Source organism: Pinus tabuliformis, chromosome 3_1 (genome assembly GCF_031772625.1).
Source record: "Pinus tabuliformis cultivar Carrire ecotype Pingquan chromosome 3_1, CPIR1, whole genome shotgun sequence".
Lineage (NCBI taxonomy): Eukaryota > Viridiplantae > Streptophyta > Pinopsida > Pinales > Pinaceae > Pinus > Pinus tabuliformis.
The window spans coordinates 285,873,646-285,897,174 of NC_142301.1; the positions used below are offsets into that span (position 1 = coordinate 285,873,646).

Here is a 23,529-nt window from a genome sequence, read left to right on the forward strand (position 1 = left end):
TAAAATTGCACAGATTGATGATTATTTTGATCTAATTAATCGATATGAAGATGCAGATAACGAAGTTAGACAGAGTGATAATGAATATCCTGAAGATGACGATGAACAGTTGTTCGATGAAGATGAAAGGATTTCGTACAAGAGTTTCTGCAGAGAAAATATATTCTGCCATTGTTCAGCGATTTGCAGTCCTCGAGATCTTGCTGGGAACCCGCCTAGTCCTTTCATGGGGCGCGGCGAAGAGGCAACAGAAAAGTTTGAGAGTTTTCTTGACGAATTTCCAGGCGAAGAAGATGACGTCGCATATTTGCGATTAAGAAATGAAGTGGACGAGATCACAATTGCTCTGTCAAAGGAAGATATTCGAGAACTGGCGGCCCTTAAACCCTTTTGGGCATCAGCACAACATATCGACTCCTACCTCTATTGTCGTCTGAAGCTATTTCCCGACGAAATCCAACAGCGAGTTAACCGATGTTCTACATACATGATAAGTCTCAACCTGCTCGAGCTCAATGACTGGATAGACGCAACGCCTTTCTACATTTTCAAGGATGCACTGGACAGTGAGATGAAAGAAGTTGATTTCAATATAATTCCTCTACTATTCAGAAACCACTGGACTTTAGCGATTGTTTGTGGGCTCGAACCGTCAAGAAATCCAAATCTTCCAGGCCTTGGAATACGAAAAGGTCATGAATATGCCATAGCAAGAGTTGTTGTAGGGAAGGCCGGCATTGATGAAAATTACGTAGTATGGCATGAAATCATGGCTCCTAAACAACTGAATACGCTGCATTGTGGGTTCTATGTTATGAGATTTGCAATGGAGTTTTTGAAGAATGCAAACTCACCTCGTCCTTTACTAGTACACGATTTTTTTCAAATCCTAGACTATTCTACTAAAGGAAAAATTAAAGCGAAGTTCGCTCCAAAGGCTCGATGGCAATTTAGAGGATTTCTTGGATCAGTGAACAAAGATGAGAGGGACTAGATGACAGAATTTTCTGAAGACAAACCCCACACCCGACACACCCTTGACCTGTGCATACGGCGAAAATTGTGTTGGGGGGGCATACGCAATGGTCAGATTGTGAAACTAAAGAACTCTGATGGAAAAGCATTCGATGTGCAAGAAGCAGTGAAGCTGCAGTCGGTGATAATAAAGAATATGGTGGAGGACAGTGGCTCTGAGAATTCCATTCCTCGGTTGTCTGTGTCCAACAAGATTTTAGAAAAGATTATCAAAATTTGCACACATCATGTCAATCACCCTTCGCGTCCAATGGAGACCCCATATGATGTTGAACCGTGGGATGTGGACCTTGTCAAGGTAGATCGTTCGACGCTGTTTCAACTTGCACTCGCTGCCCAAATATCTGCATATCAGCAGTCTATTCGACTTGGTCTGCCGAACTATTACCAATGAAATTTCGGCCTGTAAAACGCCCGAAAATGTGCGAAGAGTTTCAACATTAGAATGAGCTTACTCCACCAGAGCAAGAGGCATAACCCTTCGATCAACAGGCGTCTCGCTCAGCAGGCGTGTCAAAATCAAACCGTTGTGTTGGCATTTTTGGTTTATATATATATATATATATATATATATATTTATATATAGTTATTATATATATAATATATATTATATATTATATATATATATATAATTATTATATATCATATAATTATATAACATATTTATTATAATTATAATTTAATTAATTAATATATTTTAATTAATTAAATTATTATTTTAAAAAAAAGAGACAACCTTGGACTCAAAATAGAGTTATTAGCGAATTATAGACGCTGAGCCACCAGTGACAAAGACTTTCCGCCTTCCATATGCCAAGATGACAACCACAAAGACGATTTCCAGCAGTATAGCTTTGAGGACGAAGCTTCTGAAGGAAGGGGCTATGTTATGAATATAAATCATAACAATTAATTAAATAAAATAAATATAAATATTAAATAATTAAATATTATTTAGATTAAATAGTCATTAAATTAAGTGAAAAGGCATGTCTAAAAGACATGCCCATTCACAAAAAGACACCTGCTTGGGTATATAAATGCAGGTCCTCATTGTAAACATTCATCACTTGTACATTTTATATATATTAATAAATTATTATTACAATACCTGTGCGTATTTTAACATATTAAGTTTTCAAGCTATCAGTTTTCTTGCTTCAGCCATAGTTTTTATGCTTCATTCAACATTCCACGGATTAGAAATCTTTGATGTTTTTTTCTTGCCCATATTAGCACATGAAAAAACCTCAGTAAAAGGAACATTTTCAGAGAATACTAATAAGATGGAAATTTTGGAATTACTAATTAGATTAGATTTTGATTAGTTTCGAACACTGGAGGACATTTAGAGCCTCAATGTGTGTTACATTACATCTTAGTGTACCAATTACTTTTGATTTTAATTTATGCACCTCAAACTTATAGTTATGTATCTCATTGTTATTTTGGCAATTCGAACTGTTACATGTAATAAAAATCAGCAAATTACATATTTGGTGTCCAACTGTTCATATTTATATTGATGTTTATAACCTTTTAATAATTTACGTATTTTGTCATTTTGCTGAGTTGAATTTGAGTCGAAGCCCAAGCTGAGTCTGACTCTGACTACTTTGGTTTGGGTGTGACAATGCTAGAAGTATACTAGTGAAGAATAAAGTAATGGTCTAACTGTGTCAATCAGATGTAGCTCGGGTGGTTGGGAGAAATGCTTTTATACTCCCCACCAGGGTTCAATTCCCACATGTGACATGTTAAGCTCATAATGAGTATATCTTTAAAATGCGTTCGAGCCTTGTTGTCAAAGAGTCCCTTGAGGACCGAAACATGTATATTCCTCATATGGAACATAAAGATATTTCTTCAAAGAAAAAAAATTAATGGTCTAACAAACATACATCAATTACACAAAGCAAGTTCTCAATGTCAAGCAAGGGAAATATTAAAGATAGAAGCATTGTTTTTCTCTCCTGATATTTTATTCATTATCATGTTTTATATGAAGATTAATTTGCATTTTAGCTCATTCCTATTCTTTAAAATTGATCCAATGATTCTCCTACTGATCCATAACCAATAAATAATATGCTCCTTGTCACATCCTGAAGTGGGCTATACCCAATCCTTCAATTTTTCTGCAGTGCAGGGTGATCGGAGGAATAAAGAATGATAGTAGGGGCATGCTACCTTTCAAATAAAGGGAAATAATATGAGAAATTTAACTTTATCATCCAAATCAGATACATATATAGGTTGTTTCCAGGATTTATGTTGAAATGAACTATTCCTCAATAACAACCAATATTTCCATGCATTACTAGAAGAAAAGCAATATTCTAGTTAATAGTGGTATAAGATGCCAAATCAAGAACCTTGTTCAAAGAATGGTGTGCTTCCAAAACTGCCTTCAAATTTAGCATGGGCTCCCCCATTCCCATAAACACAACATTTGTCACCCTATGCTTGAACAGTTCCTGTACGACCAATACCTATAGAGAGAACAGGAGACACATAATTTCATGAGAAGTATTAAATGGTTTTTTATCAAGTCACTGGATTGACAAAGACAGAACCATGTTAAAGATCGTCACGTCTAGATTAACTGGTAAACTTACCTGTTCAATAATCTCATGTGGCTTAAGGTTTCGAGAATATCCTCCCTTGCCAGTAGCACAAAATGTGCACCGTAAGGGACAACCAACCTACACAATATGAAAAATTGAATCACTTTAGCATGACAAGAATAAAGAATAATGCCATAAGATTCATATGGTACAAAAGTCATCAAAAGTCAAACCTTTCAATTCATGCATTTTTAGGATAAAAGAATTTCAAAATTTTATGCAAATAATGTGAAGTATGGTTTTGTCGTCAAAAACTCTTGAAGCAATCAATAATAGCCATCTATGTATACTGTTAACCCCAGGTTAAGGCCAGGCTTTAAACCAGATTGAAATTTATTTCCTTCAAATAACTGAACAAAATATTGAATAACAATCCCTTGATCCATCCCTACAAAATGTTTGCTCAAGCACAGCACTTTACCTGGGAAGACACACAAGCTGTGAGACGAATGGAGTTCCCTTCAACTTCAGCAGGTATTCCAACCGTTTCCACAAGTCTGCTGTCTTCCAGCCTTAACAAGGCCTGAATAAGTATTAAAAGAACAAATTGCAAATGTCATATTTGTTTGTATCTGAACAGTAAAAAATTATTGCAAAACATGGAAACTGGCAAAGAAAATCCACCAAAAACTTGGGCATAAGGAAACAGCCTTCAGTGTCTCTATGTGTAGATGTGCATGATTGCATAGATTTGTAGCATGTGTTTAGAAAAGAGGGATGGTATAAGTGAGCAAAAAATCAGATTTAGGGACGTGGCACAAGCTCTAGCCCATTCCTTTACCTCATTGATGCCAACAATAATCACCTTCTACTACTTCTAGACTATCAGATGAAAATCTCGCATTGTTATGTATACATTTTGGCATGTGTTTTCTGCAGTGTTACAGGAGTACACATTTCTAGTTGAAATAAGTCTATACCCAATAAAGCTCAAGGTAGCAAGAAAGTCAATATCATATAAGCCAAGAATGGTAGCCACAGACAATAAAGGGACACCTACCAAAATCTACTAAGAAAATTTGAAAAGGAGAAAACATATGGAACCTCCAATGTAAGGAGCATTTTGGCAATTGGGAAATAGTAAAAGAGAGCTGCTCACTGAATGGGAAGGAGCTAGAAATGCACATACAAGACAGAAGGATGAGTAGAAAAGACACCTCAAAAGGCAGTAACATAGTCAACTTTGACCTAGACGAAGAAATCAAAATCCAACACTACTCTACACTTAACATCCCATAGAGAAAAATATAGATTTTGGACAGCTAAAAAAATAATACATAGAGAATGCAACATGAAACAGGAGGAAGAACTTAAGGAAAATGGGAAAAAAGGATATCCTGATTCCTGAGTGTGTGGGAAAAGAGAGGTCAACATTGAACAATATTACTTGCTAGAATGTCAAGCATACAACCACATGAAGAGGAGAGTAAGACTACAAAACAACAGTTGGGAGACAACATTCCAAGAAGGCCATGTAGAAGAGATGGTAAAGAGTGCCTTGCGAGTGATGCCCACTTGAGATAAGCTATTAAAAGTTGCTACAACTAGATTGGAGACTCTTAATAAGAGAGAGGAAGAACGAATCCAAATGAGGAAGGTAGATTCCAAATGAGTAGCCCAAAACATCTCTGTACCATACTTTAGATCCTGCCTCCTATTCTCTCTTATTTTGATGAATATGTTGCATCAAATGTAAGCCTTTCTGTTACATAGTTGAGTTGGCCTCGCAGATGTTTTATTGAAATTCTATTATATTATATTCTCTCTACTATGAGGTCTACCCTTTGTCATTTCAATGTACTCTACCAGTTGTAATCTCAACTTCCACGTTCCCTATCACTTCTAACATCTTCAACTTCAATCCTGGTGCAAGTAGGAAATTGTATTGCTTCTTCTCCTTGAAGATGTCCCCCCCACACACATGCAACCTCTCATTGCCAGCCAAGATTAAAGTGTCTCATTTGGTTCTACTAGCCCTTCTACTCTACATGCCTTTACTCAATTTGCTCCTTGTTTGCCTCATGATCTTCAAGTCTAGTGGCGAAGTCATCTTCATTCACCAAGGCTTCTCACTACCCAATTACCTTGTGCCTCTTGTGCTACCAAATCATCCTTTGACCTGCTAAAGGGAGATTCACTTTTTATTGGTCTCATCGTCTTTTTCCAAATCCTTGATCTATTCTCTAAGATATTGTTGGGTTAATCTTGACTTGGTTATAGAGTAGAAGATAATAGTCATTGACGGGTTTACCAATGGTGGTTTATGAGCCCATGGTGTTAATAACCCACGACATTTGCCCATGGTGTGATGAAGCCTATTTAAAGGATTGAGATACTCCATTACAAGATGCCTTGATTAACCAATTTTAGCTTGGCTTGGTGATTTGCCAAGGGTGTGTGTGTGTATATATATATATATATATCAGGTGTTGGTTTTCCTGGTTAAGGGTTTCTAGGGTAAATCATGGTGTTTTGTGCGCTTGTTATTTTTTTGTGCCTATCTTATGTATTTGATCTCTCTCAGTTTCTAACATGTGATATCAGAGGGAGGTTGGCCTGGACTATCTAGGAAGAGTGGTATAACTATGACAGAAAAGAGTTGCATATAGATGAGCAGAAAATCAGTGACTGAAGTCAATAGATGAAGTTTCAATGGCTAATGCATGAGTTGATCTACTCGAAATGAGTTGGTTTCTTTTCTCAAGGTCTGTGATTATTGATTGATGGTGGTGAGGAAGCTGTGAATTGTGATAATAGGGGCCAGCATGACCAACCTCACAGCTGCAAACTGATTGGCACAAGCAACTTTGAATGAATGCTTTATTTTGGTCATTGTGGAGATTAGCAACCACATCAATGGACAAATCTAGATTCTATACTTTAGAATTTGGTGGAGGCATTGTTGAGCATGGGGTTAGTTGGGGATTGATGAAATTAGAGGAAGCCTTGTTTATGAAATTGTTGAACAAATTGGCTCTCTGGAAAGCAAGCAACCGAAGGAATGCATGGATGGTTTCTCTAAAGATCCCATCATCAAAGTGGAGGACGGCCTCACTATCAATTTTTCCATAGTTCAATCTATTCCATGCCTTTTTAAAATCCTCGTGGGCATTACCCAGGCAAAGCCATTGCCAGATTCCCAATAGACCTAGATCACCATAGATGTTATGGAATCAGCCCAAAGAAATGATGTCGACAAGCTTAGCATTGGTGCCTTCATGCATTAGGGATTGAAGTCTTAACTTGTAGATTTGGCTAGCTGGGGATGAGAGTTGGGCAGTGTTTTGTCACATGCAACTGCCAACTAGTAATCTCATCAATGATTATTGGCACTACGCCTCCAAGTAGTGGCATAAGAGAAAATGACTAGCAGATTGTCGCATTGGAATGCCATTGGAGGCAAAAAATGGAAATTTTTATGTAGTTATAGATCCCCTTGATGATCTAGTGAATCCATGGAAAGACACATTACGTTATGGAATTTTTGAGACAAAGTTTCTCTACATCATATTGACGAGAGAAATGATCCATATGGTTCAAGGAAGTGCTAATCTTGAACAGTTGTTGAGCATGGGACAAGAGAAGTTACATCGGCACACTAGAGGAGAACTATCTTTTGGGGGCATTGCATGTACAAGTCTCCTAGATCAGATGAACATGGATTTGAGCATTGAGATGAAGAAGGAGCATTAGGGATAATGGGTCACACATTGATGGGATGATGAGGGCTGAGGTGAACAATGCTAGGCATTGGTAAATTTCCACCAAAAAGTCAACAATTCTTCGGTGATCATATTAACACTATCATTGTTCCAATCCTTCGAAGGACATTCACACTATTATCATCTCCATTAAGTTTTAACATGTTGAAGCATTGTTGTGATGATAAGGCACTATGCTAGGTGAGAAGCAATGAAGTTGTGATGTGCTCTCACTTGGATGTTGAAAAGATAGTACCCAATACGGAAAGTGATCTCATGAGGCCTATCAACGTAAGGCACATGGAATGCAATAGAGGAAGATGTACTCAAAGCAGAGAGGGGTGTAAGAAAAGAAGCAAGTAGATGCTCTAAGTATCATTTGCAAAAGCATAGTTATAGTAATTTTTATGGGGTTGATTTTATTTTCATGCGTAAATGGGCATATCGTTGTAAGACCTATTTGGGCATGCATGCCCTTAATTTATGGTTCAGTGGTAAAGTTTAGATGTAGACCTAGGTGATAAGGGGGAATGTTGTATTCCTAGAAACTTAGTAAATGAACTTTAATGGGGATAGATGAATATCCCAAGTCAAGTTTAAAGGAGGGAATTGTTGAATTTCCACGGCACATGAGAATCTGGTTTGGATCTTAAAACCTCTGACATAAACACACTCAAATGCCTCAACTATACTACTTTGCACAGTGGAATAATCACAAATCAGTGAATCAACCAGTGCAAATGACCATTTTTAACTATTCAACCCCTTCTTCATTATATTACAAACTACAATACAACAGTCTTAGGGCTCCCATACCATGGATCATGGCCCTTACATGTAACCCTAATACAAGGATACAACTAGGGCTATGTGTTAGTCACTTTGACAACCAATCTACCCTAAATAAGACAACATTTGACCTACTTGGTGATGGTGGCCACACAAACCCCTTTCAGTCCATGTGCCCTGAACAAATATCGTGGATCCTCTTGCCTTCCCATCTGCAACTCCTCAATCTGCTTCTATGAGTGAACATAGCTCCTTTAGGTCACTGAACATCATCCAAGTCAATCTACCCTCTAGTTGCTCCCTTGTCCTTCAAGGTCACCAGCACATAAGGTCTTCGATCAGCTATTCACAACTTCATTTGTGAAGAGATCTTTGGTTTGCCCACTTCTACCTTCTTCTGTTGATACAATGATGGCAAGTCTAGGGCTATGGAGGCTACCTACTATCATTGAAGAAGTCCTTCTTTACTTGAGTGAACTAGGGCTAGTTGGTTGGCCCACTTCACTGCTACTTTATTCCTTCAAAGTCTACACATCTTTAGGTCCAATACACCTGCCCTTCTACCAGGCTTGTCCTTTACAAGTGTTGGACTTAGGGCACTGTTGGGGCAACTACTAACAGCCTCCTACTTGTACTTAAGTTGCCCAATAACTCTGTCCCAACCTGGACTATCAACCTAGCATCACCATCAAGCTTGGAAGAGGAATCCTCATACTTGAAACATCAACTTCTGTCCTAATTTTTCTGGACCTGTTCATGCATTTGACCTACAACTTCGTCCCTAGTTAGGGCTTCCTGTTGCAGTTGCTATAGCCCACCAACTAGGCCTCAATATGTTGCAAAACCTTCGCTCTTCCCTCCTTTACCAAGCCCACTCTTGTGCTAAACTTGTGAGACAACTCGACCCTTGTTTCCAACCATTGTTATGCCTTACGACCCTCCCAATCTAGGCTACAGGAGCTCGGCCTCCCGCACAGGAATCTGCAGCCTGAACTTAAGAGAATTTTGCCCCAAAACCATGCATCAAATCTACCCAAATTCGTCCTCCTTGACCTCGGCCAACATCTGCCTACTCTCCTAGACCTATCACAAGAAACAAGACCAAAGCTAGACCTTTCCTCAACTTCAACTAGGGCTCATTAGGTTGTGGCTCCTTCAAATGGTTCGTTTTCCACGCTGCCCTAAACTAGGGATTAATATTTGTTGTACTAAATACTTTAGAACCATCCCTCCATCTCTTGGCATTTAATCAACTTGAGGAACAAATCAACCTTACTTCATCTAGACATTCAAATTTATCTGAAGTAACTCGTTGTTCTGTGCATTACTGAGGTATAACAATCCTCCATTAGGGCTCCTACAAGATAGCCCTAAACCTCGACCAGTTCAGCTCCTCTTCAGACTTCGGCATCCCTTCAACAAGGCCTCATACACCTGCCCTGCTCCATCAAGGTATGTGGCCTTCTTTCCTATCCAAGATTATGCCTTACGACCCTCTAATCTTTCATGCACAAGGGTCTCAGCCCTGACCTTGAGTCTTGTACAGTGGCGGCCTGTAAAACAGAGATATACTGCCCATAAACTATGCCCAAAACATATCACAAACTCGGCTACCTCAGATCTTATCCTCCTCTTAAATGAAAAATACCCTTGATGGATACTCGGCCTCTCCTTGTAGCCCTACTGGGCCAGCTCAGCCTCCTTTAGGACTACATCTCCACGAGCCTACTTGATCAAGATGATCTCCCTCTTTCTTGATTACCTTAGGCTACATCTAGGCCTCTTTAAATAGATCTTCCTTAGCCCCTTAGGAACCCTCTAGATCTTAGGGTTTTGGTCCTCTAGACTTAGGAGTTAATTTTCTTTTTAGATTTTAAACCCCTTCTTGGGTCTAAAACCCCTTCGCTTGGATTCTTTACCCACACACCATTTTGTGACCAAATTTCACAAACCCAAATCTAGGCTTGTGGAGTACCTCCCAAGCTACACAATTCAACAAGAATGTTGGGTTAATCTTGACTTGAACATAGAATAGAAGATAACAATCATTAATGGGCTCACCATTGGTTGTTGTTGGTAACCCGTGGTATTTTCCCATGGTGTGATGAAGCCTATTTAAAGGCTTAAGATACTCCCTTGTAAGATGCCTTAATTGGTTAGTTTTGGCTTGGATTGTTTGGTTTGGCCAAGGACAATAGATATCTATTAGGTGTCGGTTTCAATTAAGGGTTTTCAGTATTAATCATAATGTTGTGTGCTCGTTATGTACTAGTGCCTACACTATGTTATTAATCTCTCAATTTCTAACGGATATGACCAAAGATCTTGGTAGACAAAGATAATCACCAATTCCTCCTCATCACTAGCAACACCCAAGGGTCGAAAACTATGGTCAACTCCAAACACTTTCTATAGGAGACACTACCAAATCTCTTGGCCACACCACACATCCCCTTTACAGGGAGAAGTGTCCATGCATTAGGAGCAACAGTGGTTAGCTTACTGAGTTGCAAAGTAGCCAAGTTGACTCTTTATTTATAGCACCTTCTCAAATCAACTCTCTGTCTTTATCACAAATTGTTCAACAATATATTCCAACTCCTCAACCACACTCACCAAACTCTTCTCTACTAATAAGTAAATAGGCCATTATTGACCTTCAACATTTCCCTTTAAGAAATTCCTTATTAATGATGTGTATTTCAGCATAGAGGTTTCTTTATGGACTAGGGTAGTACTCCTCAAATTCTAATCTCTACGAACAATACTATTTCCCTTACACATTATACAATACCACAAGAACAAAGGATATGCCATAAAAAGCATTTCAAGAAATAGACATCAACAAGAACCTTTATTTGCATCTATAATAAAAGTTACATAAGCTCCAAAATACTCATCTTTACAACTATTCAACCTAAAATTGATTGCAACAAGGCAATTCACCACCTGATCATAGGCATTCCAATCAAATATTTGTTGCATAATGTGTTTTCATCGATGTAAAAGCTAGGTGGAGACGCATGAGACCCTTTTGATATATGTCAAAGTTAGGAAGAAACCCAAAAGTAAACAGGATCCAGGGAATTATGGACTGAAGGACCGAAGGATGTGTGTATGAGCGTGAAGGCAACAAATAATGGACCCAAGATAGCGGAAGAACGATCCCAAGTTAACATTGCTCCAAGGAATTTTCTCCTTGGACCCAAGTAGTTTCACCCTAGGTCAGATGGACTAGCAATTCAAGGTGGCTCCCTAAAGCCTGCACAGAATCCAAGAAACCACCTTTGACAAATTGGCCCAAACTTAAGTGCCAAATTACTATATATAACTAGATCGGTGAGTGTTATCGTGTATCTGATGTGAGTAAGTAATCAAAAGCACATCAGAGGATCTAAGGAGAAGGGAAACAATATGAAGTTTGAAGAGGATCTTTGAGGCCTAAGGCATGAAGAGCAACTGAATAGTTTGTTAACAATTATCAGGTCTGAGCCATAATGCCAAAAACAGGTATCATATTATTTTTCATTGAAAACCCCAAAATTTTCGTATAACATAAATTGCTTGCAAATCTCGTTGTTTTGGGTCACCTTAGCTCCTTATCATAACCTCGGTCTCATGGTGCTAAAGTGTAGTGTCCAAGGGCTTAATCCCTTAACATACCACCATATCAGCTCATTACCTAAAGAAGCGCATATCCGTTGATTTTCCAATATCCCAATATATGTAACCCTTGGTCACAACCTCCAGTCATAGTGCTAAGGTGTAGTACCTAAGGGCCTAAAGCCCCTTGGCATATTGCAATATTGACGATTTGGTAAAAGTATTGTTTCATGTTTTGTTGATATCCCGAGCTCATTCTACCAGACCCCAAATCTTCGCACCCAGCCCTCATTGTTTTGAGAAGATTTCTTTTGTATTTCATTTTGCATAAATGTCGATACTTTCGTGTCATCGCTATCAAGTAATGAAACTCCTCAGCAAAAGTTTTACTAGCAGATACCATTAATCATACCGAAACAATCCATATCAAGGTTTTAAAATGGTATTCATCAGATATAGCTTGGGCTTGATATTGATTAACTGCCAATACACTGACCCTTTGATGGCCTATACCACCAATATAAAAAGGGGTTATATGATAGAACTCTCAATTTGATATCCAATATGTGTTAGCATTGGGTCATAGCATGAGGTCTTGTGCGCTTTGGTAGTTTAATGCTTCGGTGCTAAGGTTCAAATAATTTGGTTTTTTTCAATTATGAAGGTATAAAGTCAAATTTGAGGTCTGAACTCCAGTGCTTGATAAATGTAAATTTTGATGTTATGTCCATTCCATGATTCCAATGAGTGTGTGATAGGTCCTGAGGGCATATGAGGAAACGCGAGTGTCGAGTCTTCAGAGTTAGGCACTTGGTCGTGGGTCTGGCCATTTGTGAACCAGTGTACTGAAGGAAGCACTTGGTGTAAGGAATATAGTGCACAGACACAAAGAGCAGTGCGGAGTTTAGAGAAGCAAGTGGGCCAATGCAGGGTTGACTACAAAGTTTGACCATTGAAGAACAAATAATAGAGCAGATGAAGTGAAATAGATTACAAAGCATATTGTTTGACCGGTGCAGGGTATAGGAGATCGCATAACAGATCAGTGACTTGTGCAGAGCAAACCAATTGAACATCGCAGACCACCAATAAGCGTAGAAGTAGTTTGTAGGTTGGTGCCTGCAAATTATTGTAACAGTAGGTTGGTGCCTACAAAGAATTATTATCTAAAGAAGTTTTGTGGTTTTCCCCCGAAAGGGTTTCCATGTATATATGGTGTTTCATGTTCAGTTTATGAGATTGATGATTTATGGTGTTTTGAATGTTTAAATAAGTAAAAGATTGTATTATACTAATTTACCCCTCACTGTAACTGTAAATCCAACAATTGGTATTAGAGCAGGTTCCTTCAGAAGTGGCCTAACATCTAGAAGAAAGATCTAAGAGGGATCAATGACCAATTAGAATGGTTCTTTTTCAAGCAGATCCCCACTTTTTGATGGAACAAATTATGTTTTCTGGAAGATAAGTATGAGGACCTATCTGATGGTTATCTGTTGAGGATGGTTATCAAGTTCCAACAACCCCCCCCCCCCCATCCAACTGATCAAGATGGTAAAAAGGTCTTTGTAAGTAATGCAAAAGTAAAGAATGCCTTTTTGTGTGGCCTAGCAGAATCAAAGTTTGTTAAAGTAATGCAGTGTAACTTGTAAGTCTACGAAAGACATTTGGGACAAGCTTCAAAGAAGCTATGAAGGAAATGAAAAGGTAAAAAGAGCAAAGCTTCAAACTCATAGAAGACAATTTGAGAGTTTGAAGATGGATGAAGATGAAAACATTGCAACCTTCTTTCTTTGTGTAGGTAAGCTTATTAATACTATTAGAGGGCTTGATGAAAAGGTTGAGGAATCAATAATTGTTCATAAAGTGTAGAGATGTCTTCCCTTGAGATTTAACGCGGAGGTTTTAGCCATTGAAGAAATGAAGGATTTGGAAACACTAAAGATGGATGAACTTCATGGAATCCTCACTGTAAACGAAATGAGAATTGAAAAAAGAAATCAATATTAAAGAAAGCAATGTTCAAAGCAACAAAGAAAACAAAAGGGCATATGGTTTGTGATTACTCCAGTTATGAATCAGATGAAAAAGAAGCTCAATTTGTAAGAAAGCTGAAAACAGGATATAACAAATTCAAAGGTAAGCTTCCATCCAAATGCTTTCAGTGTTGGAAAATCAGAGAGGCAAAAATATTTTCTTTATGTTGATAATTACTTGTGATATTCTTATGTTCTTATTAACTTTCTTGTGTTCTTCTTTTATCTTAGTTTATCAAGCAATTTCCAAAATCACAACATGAAGATCAAAGACACCAGATGTAGGAGGACAGTCAGGGCAAAACCCCTATCTACGGGAAATCCAGTCAACAACTCTTCCTTCAATAGTTTCACGAGATAATCCAAGACTCCTTGACCTAGACATAGACTTCCTCCAACCACCAAGTCATCCCTTCCCTTCTTTTGCAGATGATAACCTTCCAGCAACAATTTCGACCTAGATGCAGCAGCAAATCTTCGACACAATAGCAACAGCAGAAACTTCGACCCAGTAGCAACTTCAACCTAGTAGCAACTTCAACCTAGTAGCAGCAACACTTCGACCTAGTAGAAGCAGCACTTCGACCTAGAAGCAACAGCACTTCGACCTAGAAGCAACAGCAGAATTTCGACCTAGATGCAGCAGCAGAAACTCGACCTTGATGTACCACTTCGACCTTCCAACAAATAGCCTAATAAATTCACATGAGTGAGAGATAGACAACCCAAAAATTCGATCTTGTCTTTCCCTGTAATTCTCCTCCTTTTGCAACTCCGTACTTTTTCTATTGCACCTTCTTGTGTATCAAACTTGTGTGAGAGATTCTTCAAATGAATCGAACTGCACTTCTATATATAGCCTCTTTTGGAGTTCGAATTACCCTCATGTAGGCCGACTTGATCAGGTAAGGGCCGACTTGATGTGGAGGTGACAAATGACTTATTTTACTCAATAACAATTCTTTTTACATGATTCAAAAACCCAAGAAAGGTCTCATTAAATGGACAATGACTCTAATAACTTAATATAAATCCTAGAAGTCCTCAATGGGGACTTTGACATAAAACATGATGACCCAAGCATGAAACCCATGCTTTAATAAATCATAATAATAATAACAAAAATTTATTTTTCTTTCTTTTGATAAATATTTCATTATGGCTCAAATACAATTATGAAGACAAAACCTAGTTACATTCTTCAACATTCAGTGTGGTAAAATAGGTCATTATGTTGCTAAATGTCCATATGCAAAATTGGCGGACAGTGATAATAAAAAGGAGCATAAAGATAGAGGCAAATTTCATAAACAAAAAAAGAGAGGATATCTTAAGAATAAAAGCTTTTATTCCAAAGAAAATAGAAGTCCATTAGAAGAAAGTGACGGATATTCATATGATGATCACAAAGGAGAATTTATATTCATAGCCTTGGATAATCAGAGTGTCGATCAAAAAGACTACCAAAAAGAGAATAAATATTCAGAAGAAGAAGTTGAAGGGGAGATAGATCTTGAAAAAGAACTAGTGAGCGCCTTAGAAGAAATAAATAGACTCGGAGGAAAGATTAAAAAAAAAGCACAAGGAAATTTTTGACCATAAGGGAGGGGCTTCCCTAAATCACCTAAAGGATATTCTAATACCATGGCTCAAGGTGATATATATTAGGTCTATCGTCTAACAAATGGGATAAATACTAGCAAGGCCTAGAAAGTCCTAGATGTTCTATGCCAAGGCCCAAGTACTCTATTCTTGGACCAAAAGGATGGTTGTTATAAGTTAGTGTTTTGTTGATTTGCAATGGTAGGGTGCACAATGTAATACAAAAGCAAAAAAATAAAGGCATTTTAAGGATAATCAACAAAGGGGAGTTAAGGCCTTTCAATAAACACCTAGGGTTAAGGTCACTTAATGGAAAATTAGGGTTGAACAACATGCAGGAACACCAAATAAGGATGGTGTCAGCCATAAAACGGAGGGATTAACCATGCACAATGCTAGATTTTTCTTTTATGTGATTTATTGATGCAATTCCTAATTTATCAGCCACAAACATTCAACACAAATTCACATTTTATGCAAAATTTTGCCCTAAAACCCTAGCAACTAATCCTAGACATCTAGGAACAAGAAAAAGAGGAAGAAATTTAATAGATTTTATGGATGATCAACACAATAATGATTAGTGGCTTATCCTAAATGGGCTTAATGCACTCCTCTCGGGTTAAAATTCCATGAAAAGGTTTTGATGGAGTAAGGGTGGGATGTTATGCAGCCCTTAGTCATGGCCTCTAATCATGTGTTGCTAAGGTGTAGGACCTAAAGGCTTAAAGCCCTTCAACATATTGCCATATCCGCAATTTGGTAAAAGTATTGTTTCAAGTTTTATCGATATCCCAAGCCCATTCTACTAGACCCCAAACCTTCGGTATCTTGGTTACACGTTAAGGTTTCACATCTGATCCTCGCTATTTTGCAAAGGATTCCTTTGTATTTTGTTTCGCAGAAGCATCGCTACTCTGATGTCATCACTACCAACTAAAGGAACTCCTCAACAAAAAATTTACTGACAGATATCATTAATCATACCAAAACACTCCATATCAGGGTTTTAAAAAGGTATTCATTCGATAATGCTCCTGCCCTGTTCCTGCAAAATCTAGCAAACTTGGTGCAAAGCCTCATTAGGCAAGGCTAGACCTTATGGCAACAAGAGAAAGGGTTGTCGCTACCACCTCAACAACCTTTCTCTTGCTCTTCAGAGGATTTAAACCACAAGGGAGGTTCACTAAATCACCTAAAGGATATTCTAGATTTGTGGTTGAAATTGATGAGGAAGAGGTCTAAGGAAGAGGTCTATAATATTGGATAGAGTGTCGGCAAAGCCTAGATGTTCTATGCTAGGGTTCAAATACTCTATGCCTAGACCAAAGATAAGTTTGTTATATGTTAGGCTTTGATTGATATGCATTAATAAGGTACACAACACAATATAGTAGCCAATAAAAGGCCTTCCAATGGTGATCAATAGTAAGGGAACAAATGCCTTCCAATAGAGACTAAGGTTAGGTTAGGAAATTCATTTTTATGGTTGTTAGGTATGCATACACAACAAAAAGATGAATAATGTCAGCCCTAAATGAGGGAAATTTACCATGCACAATACCAGATTTTGCCTTTATACGATTTATAAAAACAAATCCTAATTTATGAGCCACAAACATCCACACAAAATTAACTTTTATGCATAAATTTGCCCTAGAAACGCTAGCGGATAACCCTAGACCTCTAGGAATAGGAGAAATAAGATGAAATTAAGTAAATTTTATGGATGATCAACACACCAATGATTAGTGCATTATCCTACTAGGATTTAATCGAGTCTTTTAGGGTTAAATTTCAAGGGAAAGACGTTGATGAAGTAAGGGGGATGATTAGGGCATTCACTTTTAAAACCTTAACTATTATTCTTGTGAGGGGAGAAATTAAATATAGGGAATGCACATTCAGAGTTTCCTTATAGGCCTTAAAAAGAACAATTTTACATGTAACAGTGTAGCAAGATTCCAACAATAATTAGGGACTTAGTCATGGCACAAATAGAAACCCTACTTCGTAAATTCATCATGCAAAATATCAATGAATAAGCATTAAACTTGCAAAATTCTCCCAAAAGGAACTTCTTTCAATCCCAAAATGACATCCCCATGCAAAAATCAAATCCACAAGAAAATCACACCACAAATGATCACATCTTGCCTATTGTAGCGAAAAAGACTAGCTCACACTTTCTTAGAGAGGAATAGAATAGAATGTGTGATGATGAACAAATGAAATGAGGGGAGTCTCTATTTATATGAGACTTTTCCCATTCATTTCTACAAAAATACATGTAACAAGCCATAATTACAAGTTTACTTTGAGTGTTCTGCAAGACAAAGGTTACAACCCAATATCATAGCGGGAAAACATAACATAAAATGTCATAAATGCCCATATGTGTGGGAAAAATACCTCCTCCACTATGACGTCACCCTCCAAATGAGCTCTAGATGCAACAAGTGAGTGTCAAGTGGGCTAATAAGTGATCCATACTCCAAAATGTAGCTCTAAGATCATGGGCATGTCTCCAAAGTGCCTCCATACCAAGTTGCCATTGCTATGATGCCTAACATCACCCTCTAAAGGGAAAAAGGGATGATGTGGCACTCTCCTACTCAAGTGTTGGGGCAAATAAGTGATGTGCGAGCCCTCCCCTTTCATATCAAGGATGACTATCATCATCAAAGCTTTGAAACAAGTAACTCCCATCAAGCAGTATCAAGGCCAGCCTAGGGGCATCCTGGGTCCACTGGGCACATCATCAATATCTCCAACACCAAGCTTCATGGGCTCAACGTTTCAGCATATGGGGGTACCTCGAAGTGTCAAGTACCATGTCTATCAACGATGGTTGTCATTAATGTCAACCCACGCAGCAGCCAATGGAGCCCTGCCTTTAAGGACAAAAATGACAAGGAAATCTAAGGTCCTTTTAGTCAATATCACCTTCATTGGACCTAAGGTCATGCCAATTCCGATGGTATGTGGTACGCCTCACCAGCCCTCACAGTTTGAGAGATATGTTTGTTTAAAGTTGAAAGCCCCAATTTAATATTAGTTGGTCAAAAAGTCTTCTCATTAAAAATCAAATTAATTTTTATGAGGGCAATAGAATTTAATTTCGAAGTTAAAGGGATCAAAAATTTTGGCTCCATTATTAAAATTTGAATTTGAAATAAGTTTCTTCCCTTCAAATTCTCAAAGTCGACTGCTCTAATTTGACTTCTTCAAATATTATATAAAGGCACCTTAACGCACCTCATAAGAATCAATTATTAACGCTCATCATTCAAGTGAGAGTGCTCTGAAATTTTTCGGCCCTGGGATGTTGTTGAATATTTGACGAGAGGCTTGTTTGGGATGGGTTCTTGTTTTGTGTATGGTTTCCTATTTGGTTTCGCTAGACTATATGTCCTCTTTTGTCCTCTTCTCTGCAGTTCTTGCTATAGATCAGTGAAGGGCTTGATTGTTTGTGCAGGATCACTACAAGTCTCCAAGGCTCTTCAACCTTTCTTTTGAGAAGACCAAGGACTGATTTATGCACTGAATTAGGGCATCATTTGGCACAATCTCTGACCATTTTGTGATCAACAAAAGACGAATCAAGAAAAATGATTGAGATTTGAAGCTATTTTGTAAAGCATTGTTTATCTACTGGTATTACTTCTGGAAATTTTTGTTGACTACATATCTATCATTTACGCGGAATCTAAACTAGGGTGATCTTTGAAGCAAGAAATCAAAAGATTGTGTCTACCATATCATTAAGGAACTAATTTGTTGACCAAGCGAAGGTGATAACTCTTGATTGTCTTGGCCATTTGGCCCTTCTCTTGAGCAGACCGAAATACATCTATTTATGTGCAAAATTCGAACTGAAGCATGGCAACTATACGACCCAAGGAAAATTTTATTTTCTAAGAAGATCTCTGCAATATTCGTTGATCATCTATGGAAGTTACGGCCCTCTTTAGGGAAAAATATCTTAACATTTTTATGGGCATGACGGACTCTTTCCAGATCTGACCAAATCCATATAGTCTCTGCGGCCATGGCTACTTCCTTTAGGCAAAATTACTGAGCATCTGTGAGCAAACAAAAATTCAGTCCAAGGATTACATTCTGTTCATTTCCTGAGACCATCAATACTTGTTGCAAAGTATTTTTCTGCTCTGCAATCCATGAAGGCTTTCAATCCTATTAGGCATTGTTTTACACACCTAACGCAATCAGTGGAAGAGGTTCAACTCTGCCTATAAACCCAGAATTAAAAGAAGCAACAGAGGTACTCTTACCCAAGTTTGAAAGTAATTTGTTCATTGTGTCTGAGTTATGAAAGATCTTGGAGCTATGACTGGAAATTGAAGACTTGGCTATATTTTCTTCCTTGTTTGATCATAAACTTAATCCTTGATACCATGAATAAACAAGGTTCTTTAAGGGACAAAAGTACAGTATGATAACATTCTCCTCTGAAGGCAGTATTAAATATTTGTATAAGGATTTGATTATCAGTTTTATAGTTTCATCATTATATCTGTGGCGGCAATATGGATTTTATTAACCTGGGCTTCATTGTCAATAGTTACGATTTGCATCAATCTCATCATTGAGTTTTGCAACAGTAAGGTTCATGGGTCCTATGTGTGTTGCGTCAAGTTTGAAGAAAATTTGAGTTTCAGAAATGCATCATTCTCCAGCAATAAGGATTTCACAGTAAGGATGATTAAAGAAGTCAACTTGTTTAACTGTTAGGGTTTTAGTGCTATATCATTTGCAGCAATTTATTCATTGTAAGTGGGCCATTGTCCCTGGTACGGGAGCCCACATATTTGGGCTATTTTATTATCATTTTCAGGGTGGTTGGGTGGTGTTAGGCAGGTGATTGAAGTCACCTTTAGGTTGTAGCTTGAAAATAGTTCAGGGTCGCAGAATGGTGGTAGGCAAAGTTGGACCTTGCAGGGCATTTGAGCGACCTTCTAGTGGGTGTTGGTAAAACAGGGTGTAGGAGCATCCTTTCAGGAGTTGGAGCTGCCTGATAAAACTAGAACACTTTTCTAGAGTACTAGGGAGTTGGGGCTTCCCTTTCACTTGGAGTTGAAGCATTGATGTTGTTATCACACTAAAATCTTTGTCTCTAAGCTTTGGAGAGTTGCCTTGTTTCTAGTCATAGTCTTATAAGTTTTGAGTCATCTCATCACAATTAGTGTCATTCTCATTTACAAACCCTTCTTCTAGTCATGGTGTTAAAGGGTCTCTAGGTCATTTCATGTTTTAAGGGTTAGGTCATAAGGTTAGAAGTCTTTCAAGGTCATATCTCTTTTCCAAATAAAGTTTGACAGCCTCATTCCATGTCCTAGAAGCCTCACCATGAGTTTAGAAGTCATATCTCACATCATTTTGGAGAAATTTTCAAACTAGCTACGAATCCACGTTTTCGTAGCGCAGACAGTGTAAAAATCTTGTTTTGCGCTACGAAATCAGTGTTTTCGTAGCGCGCTACGAAACCCCTGAAGCAGCCTGTTTTAGCAGAAAAAACTGTTTTTACTAGTTAACTTCCAGAAGCTTTCCTAAGCAGCTGAGAACTCAATTTTGCAAACTGAAAGAGGCTTTTCTTCCTAACATGATGAACTACAAAAACCTCTTTCAGTTTCTTCAAATCCATTCTGAGGTGGGAGGAATTTATGGTTAAACTTGCGCTACGAAACTGCTGAAAGTCAAGCTTGGTCTTCTGGTTTTAGCAGTCTTTTTCAAGATCAGTTTCTGGTCACATGCAAAGGTATTTTGGAATTCGGAAAGAGGTTTATCTTCATCAACTCTCCAGCTACAATAACCTATCTCACTTTCTTCATAAGTGTTTTCAGTTGGAAGATAATAAGCTTTAATTGAGACCCTAATTTCAGAAAATGGATTTTTCCTGTTTGACACGTGTTTTTCAAGGACAGATTTTGGACAGCTGGAGGAATGTTTTAAAAAACCAGGAGAGGTTTTTGTTCTAGACAACATGGGCTACAAAAACCTCCTTCAGTTTCGTAAAATGTGTCATGGGTGAGGAGATAAAGGCTCTGTCCCACGTGCCAATTTTCAAGGATCTAAACCTAAAAACAGGGAAACATGTTCCCTAATTTCTAGGGTTTGTCATCAGCAGTTGGGTGACCACGTGGGAGGCTTCATCAAATTCGACTTCATGAGGTTGCAGCTGTCAAAGAATGCATTTAAATGTTTAGATAAGGTTGTTGTAATCATAATAAGGAGTTACACTCCTAGTTGTATTAGGTCTCTAGGACTGCTAGTTAGCTGTCAAATGCATTTAAAGGTTTGTTTTATGGTTAGAATAGGTGTCACTGATGGCAAATTCGAATTCTCTTGATGAGGGATGATGGAATCCTAATTGTAAATGCTATATATAGAGCAAGAGGTCGAATTACTTTTTGGCTCAGCTGCTGCTCTATGTGCAGACTGTGTATATTTTTAACCTAATGCAGATTTCTACTTAGACAACTCAAGATTCATGAAGAGTTCTTGTATGTTCTTGTTATGATGGCATCTTCCAATACTTACATTGCAGTGGTGTTTACTTATGATACTCAGAACTCATCAATGATGCTCTGACTTCCTTCATAGATAAACTAACTATGTTTCACTATTTTGTATTTTCATTTCTGCACTTGAACTCTATAATGCCTTGACTTCCATGCTAGGTAGAATGTTTTGGCTTCACTACTCAGGATTCAAAGAGAGTTTTTAATGTAATATTGTCTCATGGCTTTCCTCTTTCACTTACTTGCAGTGGTATGAATACATGTTACTTAGAACTCATCAATCATGCTCTAACTTCCTTCATGTATTTATAAACTGTGTTTCCTTGCATTGTATCTTTGTTTTGTTGATGCATAAAAACTCTCTATGCCCTGACTTCATGTTAAGCTGATCTTGTTGTGGTACTGAAACATACTTTGACTCCATCGCCCAATGGTAGCCAACCTTCATCTTTCAACCTATAAACATATACAATTACAAACCATAGAGTTAGCCATCTATTCATGTCTTTAATCTAAATCATTAACCCTTTGAGAGAGCCCTCTCAGGCTGAGGAGGCTAAGCCTTAGCTAAAAGATTGGTTTGAAATAGTTACACCGAGATAGTCTGATCAGCAGCCTATTAGGGTCCTAATTTGGTGATAACAGATGTAATCATAAATTATTAGAGAAGCATTCGGTGGCTTTTCTCCCTGGAGGGTTTCCACCTAAAATTTTGATGTCTACATGCTTTGATTCTATGCACTATTGATTTATGGTTTTCATCTAATAATGAAAACAATTAATGCTCTGAAAAATAAAGATTAACTAATTGTAAGTGAAAAATTGATTCACCCCCCTCTCAGTGTTTCCAACAACTAGTATCAAAGTCGATCCTTGTACAATCAGTCTAACCACTGAAGGGAGATCATGGAGTACACCAAGAATGGAGTTCCTCTATTTAATGGGCAAAACTATGCACTATGGAGTGGAAGGATGCAAGTATATATACTTGCACAAGGATATGATATTTGGGACGTTGTCGAAAATGGTTATACTGCACCAGCCTCTCCTCCAACAAATGAAAAAGGTAAGAAACTTGTCGAGAATGATGTCAAAGCCAAGAATGCTATTATGAGTGGACTCACTGAATCTGTCTATGTTAAGGTGTTGGGCTATAAACAACTAAGGAACTTTGGGGCAAGCTTCAAAACATATATGAAGGAGACTCAAAGGTCAAAGAAGCAAAAATTCAAATTTGTAGAGCACAATTTGAGCAACTTAAGATGAGAGAAGACGAGAATATTGCAACTTATTTTCATCAAGTGGATGAAGTAACAAATGCATTGGAAGGACTGGGAGAACCAACAAATAAAAAGGTTATTGTGTGAAAGTTCTAAGATCCCTTCCAACAAGATTTAATCCTAGAGTTTTTGTCCTAGAAGATATATCGGACTTGAACAAACTTAGCATGGACAAGATACACAGCATTCTTATAGCTTATGAAATGAGGATTGAACCGGAAGAGCCATGTACAAGTGAAGTAGCATTCAAGGCCTCAAAGAAGACAAGCAAGAACAAGTAGGAATCAAAACAAAAGACCAGTGAAAGTAACATC

At 37.9% G+C, this 23,529-nt stretch overlaps 1 protein-coding gene across 1 annotated transcript in view; it reads right to left on the reverse strand.

Annotated features, from left to right (window-relative positions):
- Nucleotides 1–23,529, reverse strand: part of LOC149186907 (Radical SAM superfamily protein) — an 83,682-nt gene that overhangs the window by 40,108 nt on the left and 20,045 nt on the right. The window contains exons 4-6 of the mRNA XM_089411223.1: nucleotides 4,084–4,185; nucleotides 3,654–3,740; nucleotides 3,411–3,527 (exon numbers count right to left, since the gene is read on the reverse strand). Coding sequence (XP_089267349.1) covers nucleotides 3,411–3,527; nucleotides 3,654–3,740; nucleotides 4,084–4,185 — 306 coding nt within the window. The remainder of the gene's footprint in view (nucleotides 1–3,410; nucleotides 3,528–3,653; nucleotides 3,741–4,083; nucleotides 4,186–23,529) is intronic.